The sequence below is a fragment of the Sander lucioperca genome, chromosome 2, assembly GCF_008315115.2.
Source record: "Sander lucioperca isolate FBNREF2018 chromosome 2, SLUC_FBN_1.2, whole genome shotgun sequence".
Lineage (NCBI taxonomy): Eukaryota > Metazoa > Chordata > Actinopteri > Perciformes > Percidae > Sander > Sander lucioperca.
In genome coordinates this window covers 26,964,772-26,985,583 of record NC_050174.1, presented here as the reverse complement: position 1 = coordinate 26,985,583, position 20,812 = coordinate 26,964,772, and the positions used below count along the sequence as shown (strand labels likewise).

At 41.6% G+C, this 20,812-nt stretch overlaps 1 protein-coding gene across 2 annotated transcripts; it reads right to left on the bottom strand.

Moving 5' to 3' along the window:
• Positions 1 to 11,175: 11,175 nt before the first annotated feature.
• isl1 (ISL LIM homeobox 1) lies at positions 11,176 to 18,315 on the bottom strand. 2 transcript variants are annotated; one of them, XM_031300487.2, is made up of 6 exons: positions 18,101 to 18,315; positions 17,465 to 17,654; positions 16,168 to 16,427; positions 14,778 to 15,064; positions 13,929 to 14,096; positions 11,176 to 12,090 (listed from the first exon to the last, which is right to left on the bottom strand). In XM_031300487.2, the coding sequence occupies exons 1-6, from the start codon at positions 18,126 to 18,128 to the stop codon at positions 11,974 to 11,976; spliced, it is 1,050 nt and encodes a 349-aa protein (XP_031156347.1). In that variant the 5' UTR covers positions 18,129 to 18,315; the 3' UTR covers positions 11,176 to 11,973. The 2 variants fall into 2 exon arrangements, with proteins under 2 accessions (XP_031156347.1, XP_031156348.1); XM_031300488.2 differs by having other exon boundaries at positions 14,778 to 15,061.
• Positions 18,316 to 20,812: the final 2,497 nt, after the last annotated feature.

The window sequence follows — 20,812 nt, the reverse complement described above, 5'->3', positions numbered from 1 at the left end:
ATTGTCATCGTATATTAATTTTGTCCTGTGTAAATAGGAGGTAAGATTAGAAGACAGCCAGTGTCCGCTGTTAAAGAAAATCATTAATTGATTAACGCTGATGATTGTGTGCAGCTTCTGCCATGTAACACCGACTGCCCTTAATCATATCTGCATCTGACATGAGATCACACCGAGGATGTCAGTGTGTGAAGGTAGAAGGCACTAAGTGTGTGTGAGAGAGAGTGAGTCTGCGACCCACATTCACATACAAACCTAACGACTGCATGGCTACAAGGAATAATTGAAATGTGTAGTGAGTCAGAGAGAATTAATGCATGGCAGTCTCAGCCCACTGGCTCCCGGAGATAATGATTAAGGTGTACCTCTGTTTAATTTTTAATAGGAGCTATCTGCTCTGGACATCAGCCAACAGGCTTAAAGTAAAATTAGGTGTTTCCAAAGCTTTTCCTCTATGTGTGAACATATAGGCCCAGGACTGTGTGTGTTTGCGTAGGTGTAGTCAAGGGCATTGGTTTAGTTTCAACATTGGGGGGGGGGACTTTATTATAACCGGGGGGGTCTGGGGGGGGTCGTACCCCAAAAAAATCTGAGCGCCAAACACTTCATTTCCTGCACTCTAAGAAATAAATCTGTAAAATAACAGAACAACTTCTGGCAGCTCATTACCCAGACTTTGCCCTCTAATTAAAAAAAGAGAAATTTTGTGGGTAGCTGCAGTTAAAATACAGAACATTTTCTGTTAGACCTATTCAAAATTCTCTCATACAAAGCTGCTCAGTTAGTAAACTTCTAAAATGTTGAAAGAAACAGCAGATGTCGGAAAAGCATCAACCAAAACATCAAAAGCCGTGGACATAATCACCCAAAATCAATCATATATTTTGAGGGGGAGAAATCTACCTCTTCTAAATATGGGGTGGGGGGCATATCCCCTGCATCCCCCCCGAAATCTACACCTATGAGTGTAGTGGTGTGCTCACACACATTGGTCTGGTCTGCTGCTCTCAGTTTTGTAATGCAACGAAGTACAAATACTTTGTTAATGCACTTAAGTAGAATTTTCACATATCTGTACTTTACTTCGTTATTTATATTTCTGGAAACTTTCATTTTTACTCCACTACATATCCTAAATACAATGTATACTTTTACTCCGATACATTTCCCCTCAGCATCTTTGTTACTCGTACGTTGGAGTGAAAGATTCTCCACAGAAAATGAAAATTCTGTTTCTGTTTTTCTCTTTGTTGATGTCAGACTTTGAGTTTGATGTTTAAGAAGGTGTCGAAACCCTGAATATTATGCTTCACTATTAGAAAGCCATATTAAAGTTCATATTCAAAGTAGTTTAGTAGTTCTTTTACTTTTTTTTGTAAAAGTAAAAAAAAAAAACATTGACAGTGAGTGATTGACAGCACTCTAGCACTCTATGGATTGGGTGTGGGGGGGGGGGGGGGTAGGTCAGCAGGGAGGCCAATCAAATTTCAGGGGGGGCGGGTGCCCCCACTCTAGACCCACCCCTGACAACACCATGGGCCAGACACAAAAACTCTGCACATTCACAGTTCTGTTATATAAATCTCAATCACTGTGAAATTGTGCGTACCAGCAAGAACTTGAATCAGCACCCACAGTTGATTACCTCTTTGCGTTCCACCAGTTGTGTCCTATATGTGAGAGAACGCTGTATACGCGGGCTGCAGTACGTCGGGGCGACACATTCTCAACACATGCTCTGCTTTTATAAATACCAGTTTACGTGTGTGAAATGTTTATTGTGTGTATGCATCATTTAAAAATCAGACCCTAGGACGGTGTGAGTGGGATTGAGTCAGAATAAAGTAGAGTGTGTGTGTTGATGGTGATGGAGGAACATGTCAGCCAGTGCAGCAGTATGGCTCACTGATGAGTTTTTATGGCACAGAGGAAGAAGAGATACAGACTGTGATACAATACTTGTTAGTAGATACATTCTCTATTGGTTTGGGTCTGCACGGTATATGATGACAGAATATCACCAGACTTTCACTGAATGAATGGTAATGTTCAATAGATTATCATCATTAAATACCTTTCATAAGAAGAGAAAATGTTCTTAATTGTGGTTTCTATCGTATAAAAACATACCTGTATGTCTTAGATATCACATTAAAAGAAATGTTATTTAAAATAGCTTGTAATTCTCTAATGCACGTGTCAAACTCAAGGCCCGCGGGCCAAATCGGGCTCCTCACAAATTTTGATCTGACCCGCATATGAATTGAGGTTCACAAGAGGTTTATGCCCGCCTAGTTGTGTGCCAAACCCAAAAGACGGGAAACTGTTTTTCAAACTGCAATTACACGGCACTTAAAGCGGAATTTGGCAAATTTGCCGACTTTAAAGGGATATTTCACCGTTGGAAAGATGAATATATCTTTAAATTGGGTCACTTATGTAGTAGAAATGTGAAAACGTTTTAGAAATTGGTGCCTTCTAGGCCGAGAAAAGCCAGAAAATGTGTTTTTGGCTCATGTGGGTGAAAGACACCAAATCCCAGAATGCACTTGCTTCGCTGCTTTAGAGTCCACTCCCAAGCCACGCCTACCGTTTACAGACAGACAGACAGTGAGGCATTCAACTCAACTCAAGTGTGTTTTGTCATTTCAACCATATACACGAAACAACGTTTCACCGTGGCTCAAGTGGTTACACAATTAAAATAAATAAATACGACATTATAAAAAAATCGACATACGAAACAGGCTACATTTAGTGCACACACATATGCTCGGTAAAGTTCAGCTAACACATAGCTACTAGCATTAGCGCTTGGTGGGCTGTAAACACCGAGTATAAACACAGCCGTAAATTTGCGTGGAATGTAGAATGGTCAGCATTTAACAGTCACAAACTCCACCAGCAGTTAGCAGTTAGTTGGATACAAGCACCAGTCTGTGTTAGAACAGCCCACCTCCACTAGCTAGTCTTACCCGGCGACAGAGCAGCAGGCCTGGTAGCTGGATAGTCCCGTACACTGTTGTTCAGCCATGTTTCCACAACAACAAAAACACAGCTGTCTCTGAACTTGCATTGGGAGTTTCGTTGAAGTTGGATGTAGTCCGGTTTGTTGTCTAATGAGAGGACACTTGCAGGCAGGATTGATGGAACATGTGGCCGGCTAGCGTTAGCTTTCCACCGGCACATTCGTTCAACGTTCCCCGCTGATGATGTCCCTTTACCGGCCAGAGGCATCGAGCAACACTGCTGGTCTCCATAGCCGGCGAAGCTCGCGTAGTGTGCCGAGTATTCCGTCTGTAATAAAGTTTCCTGCATATTCTCCGATCTGTACCAATTTATCCCGGTGGTACACGTGTGTGGTAGTTTGAATGCACATAATTGTTGTTCTAAAATTTCCTTCGGGATGAATAAATCTATCTAGCTATCTATCTAAAAGTTTTCTGCTGAGAAGAGAGTAGCGAAAATTCAAGATGGCTGACGCTCGTTTTGGTTTGGGAATCTTCGGAGAAAGATGACAGTCCAACCCCCTATGGGCGGGTTGAAAATATGCGGAAGTAGCTCCTACTACTGGCTGTAATTGTAAATTACATTGAAATTGTAATTTCCCCACTGGGGATCAATAAACAGTATACATTTTTTTTATTTATTTAGTCCATTGCCTCTGGGCAAAAAATCTTCCGATGACGCAAAAATCGCCGTTTTACATCATCGGAAGATTTTTTTTCCAGACCCACAATACAGAGATCTCTCCTCTCAGGGGGACATGAGGGAGGGAAGCACGGTCATTCAAAAATACTACCGGGTTTCTACTGATACAAAGCTTAATGCTAAATTGGTGAAGTATCTCTTTAAGACTCAGAAATGTCCACAGAACCAGTAAGTTTGCATATTCAGGCTGTGAAACAGGTTGCTGTGAGTCGTTTGTGTGGTAGCACAATTGTTAAATTCTATGATGGCTAACGAACCTTTTTGCTGACTTTTTTAGGGTTTTATGTGGACCAAACTGTAAGTGAGAAGGCTATATGAGACAATCAATAACAGTCTAAAATATTTTACTTTTTCGATTAAAAACCATGTCAATAAACTCTACCTGTCTGGCCCTGGATGTGAGTCTCATTTTTCCAGTGTGGCCCTTAGTAAAATTTGACACCCCTGCTCTAATGAGATCAGATGTTCTAGTCCAAAAAGATCGGAGAGATAGGGGGCCTTGTTTATAGAGTGAAACTAGGAAATGTATTTTCCTCAACTCTTGGTTTAACACACATGTCTCTAATATAAACACTGGTTCTAAAAATTGTCAAGTAAGTGTGCCCAAATTTGACTTCTTCCATTTAAAGAGCCTTTTCTGCCTTATCCTTGTGTATTCCCAGGGTGTGACATGCCCAGAAACTCTCCGAATACTTGGCAGTATTCTTTCCTGTTCTCTGGGACGCAGCACACACCAACTCCAAAAAAGAGTGTTTGTCAAGCCCGGTCAGAGGGCCACTGGTGTATCAGAAGATCGTAACATTGGATTTGTGTTGCCTTGGTTTTGGAGATGCTATCTGTGCAATGACTGGAGGCTCTCTAACACACTGCACATGCACTCAGTCGAACAGCATCTGTTTACTGCTAGTAAATATGACTGAACTGCTGTATTCTTAACAGCCTAAGCACGTAGACCCCAAGATAAAACTTTAATAAAACCATTAGAGAGAAGGCGAGCCATGTTCTGAACAGATGTATCTGAGTTAGTGTAATGCAGACAGCACAGTATTCACTGATATTGCTGGGAAATCTGAAAACATAGCATGCTAATAAACGTTAAGTATTTTGGGGTGTTGGCTTTCTTTGCTGCAAAGATTGTTTCATGTGAACTATGCTGTTTTTGTGTTTATGGAAGTGGTCTCGCCTCTCCTCTACAGCATCGCGGAGGAAGGTCTGGCTAGTCCACACAGCATTCCTGGATGGGAGAAAAATGTGCTCTGGTTTATTTTCTTTAAACCAATCACAATCATCTTGGGCAGTGCTAAGCTCCGGACGGAGCCATGGTGTCTCTGCTAAATAGTCTCAGGAAGGAACTTGTTTTGGTGGAACATGTGTACGTTCAAAAGTAGTTTTAGTCGTGCAACAGAAAACTCAGATTGGACAGATAGTCTAGCTAGCTGTCTGGATTTACCCTGCAGAGATCTGAGAAGACCCATAGTCCTCAGAAATCCAATGCCAAATGCTTACACAAAGGAAGCCCAAGGCAACGCATATCTGGCCTAAATGAGTGAAATCCGGCTGAATTTCCGGCGACACCTGAACAATCCCGGAAATGAAACGTTGTGTATATATACTACCCTTGATCCTGATCCCAGTCCTTTAATATTATAATTTTCTTTGATTTCCTATATTTTGTTTTAGGCCCGTAGTTTGAAACAAATATGTAACACCACATTTGCAAAAAGGTGTAGGTCCAATTAAGCTGTCAAGCTCCGATCACTCTTTAGCTCTGCCTAAATTGCTGCTGCTGCACTGCTCAATGACAGTGTCACTGCTGCTGCACGGGCACAATGAAGTACAATGACGTGCAAATAGCTAGATGTCACATAAAAAATGTTTATACTCTGTATTGAGTTGGCTGAATACCCAGTTCCTCTGGCTATTGCGTAGAAAACTGAACATTTGAACAGTTATTGCACCGAACCTTGTGCTTCCCAATGCGAATACTAGCAATCAAATAATTTGATTTGCATAGGGAGGTAAATAGAAAGGCAGTGTGCATTCAACTGTTTGACTGGACACTGTCTCAGACTTCCCACTACTAACCTGGTGGGCTTTTTGGGAGTCAGGCGCCAGATATCTGGGAGGGTTGGTTCCCTTTGCTCATTTCCCATCCCAATTCAATGTGGTCTCATCCAGAGGCCCGCGATTGTTTCCTTCAGCCTGCCCAAGGTACAGTGCTGCTTTTGTTCCATCCCTCCATCGGCTCCGAATACAGCCCCGGAGGCAGACAAACCTGTAGGGTATGTTATCAGGACTCTTTGTCCTGGTTCTAAGCTTCCCCTGCCCAGAGGAGAGGCACCACTGTAGGCACTGAGTCTGCCTCTGCGTTTCCCTCAGTAACTCTGCGAAGGCTCAACAAACTCAGCTAACATGACAGCTGCTTCACAATGTTAATGTTTGAATGTTGTTTAAATGTTAAATGATTTCACAGGGAAGTCATACACACTTTGGACTGTTTGAACTTGATCAGTGCATTTTTCAACAACAACAAAATTCAACAGCAGCTACAATTGTTGCTTGGATCAAGAATGGAGAGACTGCACACAATTTCTAAAGTCATTTTGCGTGGTATCACAATCCATATATATATAAAAAACGTTCTGCGTCGGCCGTTCCGTTGATTTCCTACGGGGAGAGCGATGCCGCCCAACACCGCTCAGAATTGCCGCTGTGTGCTGCACTCAAAGTTCAAATTATTTCAACTTTGAACTCGCTGCCAATGACCTTTCAAGGCGCCACCATGAGCGCAACCAATTCTAGAAGATTCCTGCGCTGCGCTTTGCCGCTCTGCTCTGCGCCCTACCTCGCGTTTTTTCCGCGAATCATGTGTAGGCGGCTTTAGTCTCTACTGACTGGGATGGATGGATGGATGGACGGATGGATGGATGGGTTAAACAAACACAGGCCTTTTACCAAAGAGACGGCTGTTTGTGTCCCATGTGAAACTAAAATGTAAACTTACGTACAGTACTTAACTTAATTTATGTAACAAACATACTTATTTGAACCAAATCACAGTCTTTTTCTCTACCTTAACCTAACCTAACTTAGGAGTTTGGTTTGAAATCACGATATTAGCTTGAAGCTCATCTTAAAATGTGCTGACATGACAAAATGTCCTTAAAAGTGGCGTGCTATTTTATAAGCCTTCCCAATAAGACATTTACTGTTGTTTCTCTGCTTTTGGAAGTTATTGCTGTCAAATGGAGTAAAACGGTATCCTTGGTGTGTCTAGATGTTTTGACTGGTTGGAAAGTGTAGAGTGAAAGTGCAACAGACAAGAAAAGCATTACCATGTGGGAGCAGAGGACAGCGTGCTGTTGACCAGCCCTCAGCAGAAGACACAAGGTCCAAAATAACAGTGAATCTTGACACCCAAATTGCAGTGCATTGGTGGATTGTTAGGGACACTCCCCCCACTGCATCTCTCGGGATGGCCAGACATGGAAATAGCAGACAGACAGGCGCAGTGTGTGGCATTTTCCTCAATGTAGCAAAAAAAGCCAGAGGCAATACACTCTCATGGAGATAAAGCCGTCTGTCCTCGCTCACTCTCAACTTGTTCCAAGCATTCCTATTGGTTACTATAGTCTCACATAGCCAGACCTTCCTCCACAGCGCCGCGGAGGAAGGTCTGGCTAGTCCACACAGCATTCCTGGATGGGAGGAAAATGTGCTCTGGTTTATTGGCATTTCTTTAAACCAATCACAATCATCTTGGGAGGTGCTAAGCGCCGGACACAATGATGGTGCCTCTGCAAAATAGCCTCAGGAAGGAACTTGTTTTGGTCGAACATGTGTACATTCAAAAGTAGTTTTAGTCGTGCAACAAAAAACTCAGATTGGACAGATAGTCTAGCTAGCTGTCTGGTAGGTTAGACATGCCAAAAGACACAAAGAAAGCAAAAAAGGTGACAGACATGCGGCCGAAAACATCCAGTGGAATTTCTGGCGGCACCGGAACAATCTGGAAATGAGACGGCGTCTATATAGACTAATCGATTCCAAACCTTGTCTTGCAAACACATAGTACAAATGTGTTTTGTGGTCGCTCAAGAGTATTGTCATTTGTGAATTCATTGAAGATGTTATTGACTGATTCGGATCCAATGCATAGCTGCCCCAGAGTCGTCTATCTGGTCTTTAAATCTGAAACAAATACTGAGTACTGCACATCATGAGTTTCTGTACTTTTCATAATGAGCCTCTAATGAAAGATCTTCATTGAATTCAGCTTCTGCGTGTCTTTCCCCCACGGTTAACGTCTGTCATTAGCTGCAGTGCAAATTACACCAAGGCTACAGTATCACTGAGTCTCTAACTTCATGGTCACACACTACATTTCATCATTTCATTTGCCTTCACAGTTCGAAACAAATCCTCCACAAACATGGTCATTACTCTTAATATGTATGAAACTCTTGATTCCAATTCATGACATATTTTTAATTAGATTTGTTGACACTCGACAACGACATAACAAGTAATTAAAGTTCCTGCTATGAAGGGCATTTACTGCATTTCATTATTTCGTATCATAAATATACACAATGTGTGTGTTTCTGTAGAGAAATTAATTTCAAATGTATGATGATGTACAGTAGTCATGTTATCTAAAAGCCACATGTTGTGTCGCCCAACTCCAGCACTAAACAGTGTTGTGTTGAAAAGGTCTTCTCCTTTTATTTTCTCCTGAAACACATGTAAAGCTCCCTGGACACAGGCACACCGGTGGAAATGTTCCAACTCAGTTGTAGTCCCAACTGGACATGTTATTTTAAGAAAGGTGCAGGCGACACAATCACAACGTGACATTTAAACAGGATGGAACACTATTCCAAAAGTATAGAAGCGCTGAGAGTCATGTTTTTTGCAGTTAGACTCATGCTGGATTCAAACATAATTTTGGTTTGAGTTGTTGTTGCCAGCAGCGTGCAGTAACACTAAACACACTGCAGGAAATGACCGCTGCGTCCTTGTGTTTGACTTTGTGGAAAAATGCTTTGCTGTCTGTCAGCTTGTCCTCTGTTGTTCTCCCAGTGATGCTCGCATGACCTCACTGGCCCATCCTTCTCTTAAAGTCCCAGAAAGCAGCAGCAGCAGCGGCAGCATTGTAAGCAGCATGGCAGCTTCTCCTCATTCACTAATTTTAAGTAAGCCCTTACACAGGGCATCCCTCTGTCTGGGGGAAAGCTGAAAAAAACTGCCATTTAAAGAAATAAAAATAATTGAAATGTCTGTAATCCTATTTTTAGCAGCCGTATGTTTGTGTCACACAATGACATGTGTATTCTGTTATCAGCTTCAGTTAAGATAACATGACAAAAACAGCGTATTTCCTGTTTCACTGGCTTTTTTCAATTCCTGGACAGGGAGAAATTCTTAAAAGAAATCATGGTATGTATGTTCAATGCCCTGTCGTAGTTGATTCATTGAAACAACCATCTGTAGGCAATTTCTGTTATATAAAAAAAGTTAAAGGAACCTTTTAGTACATATTGAAGCTTAAAATTGCACAGAGGGTCAGTGGAGCAATTCATGCTCATCATCAAATTGTGACTCCAAATATCCTTAAGTTTCGTTTTATAGCTGATAAATGAATAAAAAACAGCAACTTCTGACAAATGTAAATCCCAGCAAATAACATATATTATATTAGTATTGTATGGGACCTAAATCCTTAACTCAGACTGTATATATTGGCTCCATTTGTGATAAATATTTCTATTTATTTCTGAATCGGCTGTTTGATAGGGAGGGAAAAAGCCAGGAATATCCAAATTCCTTTCATTTCATATCTTAAAACATGAAAACATGTTGCCATTGTGGTGACATTATTGTATTGTTTCAGAAGTTGCCATTGTGTGGGAATCTTCTAAAACAGAGATCTTCAACGGGTGAGGGGGTCCTCAGAGTTACTGCTTGAAAGTTTGTTTTAAAAAACTAACGTGTCTTACCATGAATCCAACATATTACTAGCAAATTGAAATCAGCCTATTTGTGAAGAAAACCCAGTGATGAAAGGCTTACTGGCCTATAGGTAAGATAGCCAGCCACAGATACAGTTCATCCTAAGGATTCACTGTAACACATTTAACATTAAAACATGATGTATAAAATCCAACAACTATTATTTAATTAGCTTAGTAGCTAAAGTATGCACTACTTCAATGTTTTTTAAACCAAGGACCCCTTAACTGAAAGAGAGATGGAGCAGGGACCCCCTACAATATATATTGTTTATAATGAAGTTGCATATTAAACTGGACCTACAATAACGTGTAGGGCAGCCTAGAGCCCATACCGTCTTAGTGCATAGAATACTAACCTATTAAAATAATAATTGTTAATATGATTTCATAAATCATTTTTTAATGTTAAACATACATATTGTACAGTGAATCTTTAGGATGAACTGGATCTGTGATCTTATTGACTACCTTACCTATAGGCCAGTTAGCCTATCATCAGTGGGGATTTATATTTGCTAATTATATGTTGGATTCATGTTAAGACATTTTAATTTTTGAAAAAACTTTCAAAAATGAAAAGCAATTTGGAGGCCCCCCTGCAGTGACTCTGAGGAGCCCCCTAGGTAAAAAGGTATGTTTAAAGGCTTTAGGCCATCCAAACATCATTGTTAGCCCAGTTTAATATGCAACTTCATTTTATACAATATCAGTAGTAGGGGGTCCCTGCTCCGTCTCTCTCTCAGTTATTGATCCTTGGCTTAAAAAACGTTGAAGACCCCTGATCTAAAACAATATTACTTAGATAGATAGAATTAGATAGAACCTTTGCTGTCATTATACAAGTGCATAATGAAACTTCATCTGGATTTCTTCTCAGAGGGGAACTAAAAAAACAAAATAGTCTCTCTCTCTCTCTCTCTCTCTCTCTCTATATATATATATATATATATATGAAACACATTGTGTGATGATAAACGATATCTCTCAATATCTCTGTTATGTGAACATGGAGACAGATGACATTCAAATCAACATAATGACATTTGGTTTCTTAACATTTCCTGAAAGGGATTCATGAGTTTAAAATCTAATTTGACTGTCAGATTTCAGATCACTTTGTTTCAAGAAAAATGAGATTCTTGGAGTCAGAAGCTTTGTTAAGGCCGAGATGTTGTGCAGTGAGGTTAGTTCTGAAGCAGCAGGCAGGCCAATGTAAACCGAGACAGCATCTGCACCAACATGACACCCAATTAACCACAGCACATCTATCAGCCCATTTAATAGATCTGATCTTCCGCCTCGCGTGTGTGTTTGACTTTGTATTCACAAAGAGGAAGAGGATAGTCAAACTTTCCTATGTGTCCAATTTTGTAAATTATAGGCTATTTGAAAAAAAACAAAAACAAACAAACATTAAGTTGTGATAGAAAACCCACAGACCAAACTCCAATCGTTTTTGTCTCTTTTTACTTCAGTTAAGAAAAGTTACACAAAAGGTGGCAAATTTGTCGACAATAAATAATAAATAATTTTTTTGTTGCACGGGAACAAACGAAACATTTTTCTTCCAGAGCTAACGGTATTTTTTAACTTATGATTAATTATACACATCTTTGGGAGAAAAAAAAAGTATTCTCGGACGGACAATGATTCACACAAATGTCCCATGAAAGCTTGTGGCAAAATAGAGGTATACCTTGTTGCAAATGCTTTAGAACTCGGGCCATGAAGGGAAATGGTGTAATAATTACCTAAAAATGAAGAAAACGCAGTGCTGTTCCCCTCCAACGGTCTATTAAGCCTACATGATGAGGTGCGTATCGAATTAAAAAAAATCACCAGTCAATGTTTTTTTTTCTATTCATAGTAGCACAGCATTTCGCAAGTATAGGATTTAGATTTCTCTCTCTCTCTGTCTCTCTCTCTCTCTCTCAGAGGTCCCGTGTATCGATGCAGTCCGGTTCATGTCTCTCGTTTTGGCAATTGTAACCAGGCGCGTGAACGTGCAGCACCGGGCCATGATGACGCATCCGTCCGTCCGTGTGTCCGTCCGTGTGTCTCTCTCTCTGGATGGACATTAGAATGTGTGGCTGTGGTAAAATCCCATGATTGTCTTCACAGTGTCATAATACAACCAGGGGGGTTGTTTGGTGCGGTCCGTCCGTCCGTCCGTCCGTCCGTCCGTCGGTCGGGAGGGAGGGATGGATGGATGGATGGATGGGGAGGAGGCGGCGTCGGCGGCGGCGGCTCAGGCCTCGATGGGGCTGGACACCATGCTGTTCGGCGTGTCTGGAAGTTGGGACGACATGGACGCTACCTCGCTGCCCGTCGAGTTCGATCCCGGACCACCCTCTGAGAAACTGACCTGCGGGACACGGAGGGGGGAGAAGTATTCAGATGCTACACTTTATTTAAAGTAGGGGAAACCGGGGGCAATTGTAACCTTTTTTTTTTTTTTTTACATTTTCAGAGAATCATACTAAACATGTTCAGAGTTAAGTGTCATCACTCTAGCTTGTTTCTGATTGGAGAGAAATTGAGTGTGTTACAATTGGCTCCTGTTAAAAAAATGCCCTCACACTGTAGAAATACTCACACATACAAACACAATATATACACGTAACAGATAAATGGTGTCTCATACAATATAACAATAAAACAGTATTTAAGTAATTAGAGATAAGAGATTTTACACCCTATCTTATTATTTGGCCAAATGTCTTGGACACATGAACAGTCCACCACACTGTGATAGGTTAACCTGTGGTGGAAGAAATATTCAGATCCTTGACTTTAGTAAAAGTAGGCTACTACCACACTGTGAAAATACTCTGTTACACGTAAACGTCCTGCAGTGAAAATGTTATTTCAGTAAAAGTCTGTAAGTATCATCAGGAAGTTAAAGTATTAAAAGTAAAGAACTCTCTTCCTATTGTAGAAAGTGTAAAGGATCCAACCAGTTGTGTGTTTAATGGTCTGATCATCTCAGCTGGACTTGTAGCCGTTATATTGTTGGCTAGTTTCAAATTCTATTTCTATCAGACCAAAGGCTGGCTAGGGAGATAATATGGATACAGCCTTTTAGTCCATTTACTGTTCACATTATTGCCCAAAACATGCTCATATCTCTGGCTATAGCCGACTGTATATAGGCCTATAATACAATAAATAAAAATAAACAATCAAAAAGACTTGAATCATTGTCATTGTTTGAGTTTAGTAATCCGTCACAGTTCATGAATGTTATCGGTGTCAGAGTTTGAATGAAAATGATTTATCTTATTCATAGGCTATACACTGTAATCTAAATTCCAACAAGAAAAGCAGACTTGCTCTGATCGATTATTATTATTGTTTTTTTGTTTTATTTTTAGGATTGAAGTGATAATAATTGTATAATAGGCCCTAAATGAATGGGGAACCAGTGTCTGACTGGAAGGTTTAGAAAACATATCTAGACCTGGAACCCTTGTAGAAAAGCCTAGATAGTAAATGGGATTAAAAAAACAAGTAAACACCATAAATGCTGACCAGGAAATCATCTGAGCTCAGGGGATGTATTGTGTTGGGGGGGGATAACGTCTTATTTATAGGCCTATGTATCCATATCTAAATGAAAATGTTTACTCAATCCATGAATAACGCTTTCACTTGTCTAAACACATACAGCTCAGCTTTCAGAACAGATATCGCGCGTCCAGTTCTTGTCATGAAGATGATAATCCACTTCTGTGGCGAAGAAACGCACCTACACACAGCCTGCAGCGTCACTCCAAAGGAAATAAAAACCAGTACGAATAAAATAAAGATCTCCAAAGTTTAAAATCCATCATTGGTCCTTGTGTTTGTGTTTCTGCACCATGGAGCATCCGTCACGGGAGTCCTGGCCAAATCATAAACCGGCTTTCCAGTATATATCTCAGGATATAAATTTAACAGAAACGTAGTTGATATATATATATATATATATATATATATATATATATATATATATATATATATATATATATATATATATATATATAGTTTTTTTTATAGTTTAAAAAAGCATGTTGGAAAACAGACAAAAAAACATCTGCACCAACCGGTCATTGGATGATAATGATGATAATCTTAATGTCCCAGGCGTAAACTAAATACAGCCTATAGCCTACATTCCAAGCATCAGAGCTTTAGTGGCTTAGTGAAAGGAAAAGGACGCACCAGTTGTTGGAAGGCCGGCTGGTCGATGTCGCTCTGCAGGGCGAAGTCGCTGAGGACCTTCCAGGGCGGCTGGTAGCTCTGCACCTCCACCGGGTTGGCCTGGATGCCGCCGTCGTGCCGCTCTGGACTGGCCGCCACCATCGGGGTGCCCGTCATTCCCTGGATGTTCTGGAAAAGGACGACGCGGTCAGTACACACACCTTTCACTCTCGGTGTGTGTGTGTGTGTGTGTGTGTGTCTGTCTGTCTGTCTGTCTGTCTGTCTGTCTGTCTGTCTGTCTGTCTGTCTGTGTGTGTGTGTGTGTGTGTGTGTGTGTGTGTGCGCGTTGGGGTTATTGGGGGGTGGGGGGGGGGCGTGTTGGGGGCATCTGAAATGAATCCACCAGTCAATCAATAATCAAGCAAACAAATACATAAACAGCGAGACGGATTCATGTGTTGTGCGTGCGTGTGTGTGCGTGTGTGTGCGTGCGTGCGTGTGTGTGTGTGTGTGTGTGTGTGTGTGTGTGTGTGTGTGTGTGTGTGTGTGTGTGTGTGTGTGTGTGTGTCGACCATAACACTCCATCCCTTACAACGGCTCAGTTCATGCACACACATCCCACAACATACACCTTGGGACACGTGTGTGATCTGGGGCTTTATGAATACAATTTGACTACAAAACTCATTGGTCATGTCCGCTTAAATAGCCTATAGGCTACCTTAAATTTACTCCGGGGTTAAACATCTTAATGAATAATGTAAGAGCGGACAGAGATGCAACATTTAGGGTCAGTCTTGGTCAAAGAATACAAGACATACGTTTCTATCCAGCGTGCTGTCACTATGAAAGGCTGCCCCGTCTTATTACCGTCTTGTCGTTGGGCTGTTGCTGCTGCAGCTGCTTCATCAGGATGCTCCTCTTCTTGTCCTTGCACCGCTTGTTCTGGAACCAGACCCGGATGACCCGCGGGCTGAGGCCGGTCATCTCCACCAGCTGCTCCTTCATGAGGGCGTCAGGCCTCGGGTTGGCGTTATAGCAAGTCCGCAGCGTGTGCAGCTGCTTCTCGTTCAGCACCGTCCGGACCCGGGTGGTCTTCTCCGGCTGTTTGTGCACGTGAGGCCGCAGCGCGGGCTGCCGGGCCGAGATTGGTTCTGCTGTTAAGAAAGGACGGGAAACAACCCGGGGAAGGTAACATTAATGTATCTGTCTGTCCCAGATAAGAACGACAAATTGTGTGGACGGACAAGATAGAAGACTCATAGAAGTATTTTGCCATACACTGTCCTGCAACACCATGCACAACGTTGTCAATTAGGCCATATTCATCATCCTGATAGAAACCTTTCTGGCTTAGTAGTAGCCTATAGTCTACTTTACAAACACAATGTTGCTGATGTTATGTCGCCTATATTTTGCATAATAAAAGCAAAACTCTACATGCTACATTTGTCCATTCTGCGTAAATGAGTGCTATGGTAAACTGCCTTTAAATGCACCCATATTTGAGGAGGAGAACAACGCAGCTCTGATTGACTAATCTGATCCGAGGTCAACACACAGCCTACATTAAAAGCCACTATAGGGCAAGCTAGCGATACGGCAAACTAACCCTGCTTCCAACCCTTTCCAGACTTGCAGAGCACCGCACAGCATGTCTAGTTTAGACCCAACGCATCCCGGACGCACAGTCCCCCCTCCAGCAGTGATAACTTGGTGTATTTCTGACAGCAGCGCCCGCTGTATCTAATCTACCGAGCCTGCATGGCCTGGCTGGACAGAGGTATGCAGAAAAGACTATGTAAAAGACAAAACAGCCTTAGCAGACAAAGCAGAAGCAGTTCAACCCCAGAGAGTCAAATATGAAAGCAGAGAAGCTCCACTTGTAAGTAATGGCACCAGGAGCAGCTTCCCTGTGACTGCATGACATTTACATTCAGACAGAGATCAAACCTGGCACTAAATCACTCTGACATTACAGTGGGAGTGTGGAGAAGACTGCGCACACAGTGCCAATGTGAAATACAAGAGGTGCATGTCACTCTGCTGTCTTATGGAGAGTCAACTCGGGAAGTCCTTTTTTGTTTAGTTTTTAACGGACACCATGCCCAAAATCCAATTACGGGAAAAGGCTTCGGAACTTCGGAAAAAAGAAGAAAATCACAGCCAGATACGCCGAGGAGCAAGTTAAAGAACATGGTTTCCAGCAGTAAGAGTCCCCGGGGCCAGTCTCCCAGCATGCACTCCTCGGGACTTTTACCTGCCATCTGCAGCGGTCTGGCGGGGTGCAGCGGACTGAGCGGGTCTCCAGCGCCCAGGCTGGCCCGCTCCACCACGTCGTGGTCGGCCCGGCAGAAGAGCCCGTCCTCCCGCAGAGCGAACTCGTCTCCCGGGATGAGCTGCCGGCTGCAGGCCACGCAGCGGAAACACTCGATGTGGTAGACCTTGGAGCGGGCCCGCATCACGAAGTCGTTCTTGCTGAAGCCGATGTTGCATTTCGCGCATTTGATCCCGTACAACCTGCGGGACAGGCGCGCGCGCACACACACACACACACACACACACACACACACACACACACACACACACACACACACACACACACACACACGGTCCGATCAGCTCAGTCACTTACACAAATCTAATTATAATTATAAAATATATACAGTGTGACCGAAATAACACGATCGATAATTTGGCTTAATAATTAGCCTATAATAACAACAATAATAATAATAGTAGTAGTAATAACAATAATATTAATAATAATAAAATACTTTAATAAAATATAAAACATGTATTTTATAGTAGCCTAATTGTAAAACAATATTTCCATTCATTATTATTACTATTAGGCTATTATTATTGTTATCATTATTATTATCATTATTATTATTTTTATTATTGGTAGTATAATATTATCAGTAGTAGCACATGCAAGTCTGTTTATGATATCGGCCTATATAATATAATATATTTCTGTGAACCTTTGTTGTTTTTTCTGGCTGAGACTTTAATCCAGTGTGACTGATTTTAGTAACGTTAACAGCCATTCTTTAGACAACAAGTGAAGCCTGCTCAAGTTGTAGTCAAAGAACCGTGAACATGTTGTGATAACGCCAAATCAGTGAGTTGTTTACAGGCTGAATCCGAAAAATAGCTGAATGGTGTGTTTATGATTTTGCATCGGACACATGGATTCATAAAGGTGTTATGTAGGCCTGATGTTTTTAAATGTTTTAAAATGCATCTGATGTCATGACAGAAGACACTGAAAAAGACATGGGTGCACGGTCTTCAACTAATTGTTTTAGCAGTAAAAATAATTATAATCGTGATGTTAAACATATAAGGTTAACCCATCCAATTCAGGGCTCCACGTGACTTAAATCAGTCCGAATAATATTATCAATCTGATATTGTAAAATAGCCATGATAATATTTTTCTTTTAAATCGCCGCGCAGCTCCAGCTCTTTCAGTGTATCTGAAGAGGGTCCCCCGTCCCGTCCCGTCCCGACCCGTCCCGTCCCGACCCGTCCCGTCCCGTTCGTCCTACCTGATGTAGTCCCGTTTACAGTACGTCTTTCCGTCCCTGACGAAGCACGTGCACGACTCGTCCAGGTACTGGCTGCACTCGGCACATTTGAGACAGGCGGCGTGCCACTCCAGGTCCGGGGAAACCCGCAGGATGTACTGGTCGTGGATCTGGTTCCCGCAGCCCACGCACAGAGACACCAGCCGCTTCTCTGCAAGAGCAGCATCACACACATCACACACACACACACACACACACACACACACACTTCCCTGTCCGCTGCAACAACCAACCAAACGGCCTTCAAATAATTTAATAGGCTACTACTAGGTTACTATTATTATTATTATTATTATTATTATTATTATTATTATTATTATTATTATTATTATTATTGTTTTTGTTGTTATGATTTATATTATTAAAATAATATTATAGGCTATATGAGCTATTATTTTTCGAGAGTCTGATTAAAAAAGTATGTAACATCTGCTAACTTAAAGCTTGACTGATACTTCAAAATTCAGTCTTTCATGGTACCAAATACTAGAATAGGCCAGTTCTGTCTACAGCCAGCAAAACAAAACAACATCAACTCTCAAGTTTGGGATGAATTAAGTTCCAGGATCGCATCCTAACGCCGAGCAGGTGTCTTACTTTTCGGCGGGTCCCCCATGTCTCCCATGTCCACAAAGTAAGGCGACGTTAGGTCCACTGTCACGGCGGGCTGCGGCGCCTGGAAGCCTGGATGTGTCCTCCGCTGCCGGGACTTGCCGGGCCAGGGGCTGTGCTGTCCGGCTCGGAGAGGGAGTGTGTGTGTATAGTGTGTGTTGCCGGTGTGTGTGGCGCTCTGATCCTGACAAGCAGCGGGGCTGACGTAGGACAGCAGCACGTCATCTGCATGAGCAGCTGATTGGCTGGTGCGACATTGACCAGCACTAACCGAATACAACACACACACACACACACACACACGCACACACACACACGCACACACACGCGCGCGCACACTGGCACACTTATTGCTGCATATCATTTGTTTTCCAGCTTTGCTTTGCTCTTTTCTGTTCTGTTAATCTTCTCTCTGATTCGTTAGTGTGCTGTTGATGCTGAGCGGACTGTTGTTTACATGGTCAGCTGAGTGTTTTCCATAAAGGAAAACGCACTTCATTTGTATTTTTTATTTCATTTTTAACTTTCAATGTGAACCGGACATACATTGGACCATATAAAGGAAACATTCCTGGACATTCATTCTTGAACAAGGTCGAACAGGAAATGGATTTATAGGCTATTGGAGTCGATTTAACAGTCATAATTATTAAAGCCTTGAGACATGACTTAAACATATCATTGACTAGTAGCCTACCGATATGGTGCTGTCAGGTGGAAACCTTGTATTTGCACATTTTTCTGCACTTCTCAGAAACTCAGAAAACCGCCTTGTTGTAGGCTAAGACAGTGACAACGCATTTTTTGGTTCAACCTAAGGAAAAAGATCACCGCAGACATGCGGGGTTTAGAGCAGCTGATGGTGTGAGCCTAAATCAGGGCGGTGCAGGCCGGGACCCGCACACCATCACGCCCTCTGCTGTTGGAAACCTACTCACTGGAAACACACAGCAGCATCACGCAGAGCAGGGGACACCTCAGCACTCTCTCCCAATACGTCTTTACTGGAAAGGAAAGTGGAATGCAGCCGCGTGAAAATAATAGCCCTGCTGCTGCTGTGTCTTACAGTTAGTGATGAAGAGACGTTTGGCTGTAGTTAGGAACCCAGTGGAAACGGCCTCCACCTGCATTTTCTTTCTCTTCTTTTGAGACAGCACACATGTGAGGCTATACATGTCATAAAACATATTTAAGCATGATTAAGGCTAGCAAAAGAAGTTTGTATAAAATTATCTAAAACCTCTAAAACACAGATAGATAGATAGATAGATAGATAGATAGATAGATAGATAGATAGATAGATAGATAGATAGATAGATAGATAGATAGATTTGCACAAATCTTGTAGAACATTGTAGATCAATATGATACAATTCAATAGAATTTCAAATTTCTGATATATCAGTTCAAATGTAAAACACATGTCATTTATGTAAAACTGCATTTGACATGTGATGAATTCATAAATGTTAATTCATCATATGAACACAATTTCACATGTGCAAATACCTATAAATGTCCATGTGGTTCTCAATTCTTCACATGTAAGAAACAGGAATGACACTTTAGATTTTTTAAATGTAAAGAATAGAATAGAAAACAATAGCCTAGTTTTAACAAAGGGCCGGAAATGGCAGCTAGAAGCAGAGTAGAATACAACTCCAACACATCATGTGTCAAATGAAGAAGAGTAGAGGGATTTGATTTGATTTGATTTGATTTGATTAGGATCCCCGTTCTTCCTGGGATCCACACAAAACATAAAACAGATATGACAACAGATGAGACATTTTCAGACAAAATAACCACATGAAATAAAAATAAGAAAAGTATAACTAACAACAATATTTATTTTATTTATAATATGAGGTACACATTGCAAGTGGGGGTCCTCCCCCAGACAATTTTGAACGTCAACACTTCATTTCCTGCATTCTGGTGAATTTGTATGCAACGATTTGTGCCTTTTCTGCATCAATTTATGGTGCAATTTCTTTAATTATCATTACTTTTAATTTGTCTCCTGTATTGTTAAACTTTCATATGCAACTTGCATATATACCCCCCAAAATCATGCCTCGATACAATACTGTACATTGCTTTGATTGTGTTCTGGATGTGCAAAGTGCAATGAGTTCAGCAGAGTAGAGAATGGAGCAAGCCAAACAGAGTGGAAGACAGTAGGGTAGAGAGGCTCTGTGAAGGATACAAGGGAACAGACCCAATCTGATGGTCTAGTTTCTAGCTGTAGAAAACCTGAGGAGATGAACTGGGGAGAAATGAGTGACAGGGCCTTGCTTGTCCCAAGAATATGAAGACTAAAGGTGAATGAAGATTTGCTGTCCGGACAAAGCCTTGCAAAAACATCAGGATCTTCTCTTAACTCATTTCTGCTTTCACAGTCTTTTATTGGTCAGGCTTTGCTTTACAGTATTGGTATTTTATTATCTGCTAGCTCATGTAGTGATAAGCTGTGTTTGAAACCGTTCCCTCATTCATTCACTCACTATTTCCTATATAATGTTTATTAAATAGTGAGCTATATAGGGAATGACCAAACCAGATTTCAGACACTCACTGAAAACACATTGTTGTGTCGGGAAGTGCGCCGGTTATGTGTGTGAAAGAGGCATCATTAAAACAAACCCAAACAAAAATACTTCTAATACGTCCCTGAAACAGAGCGAGCACTCAGGA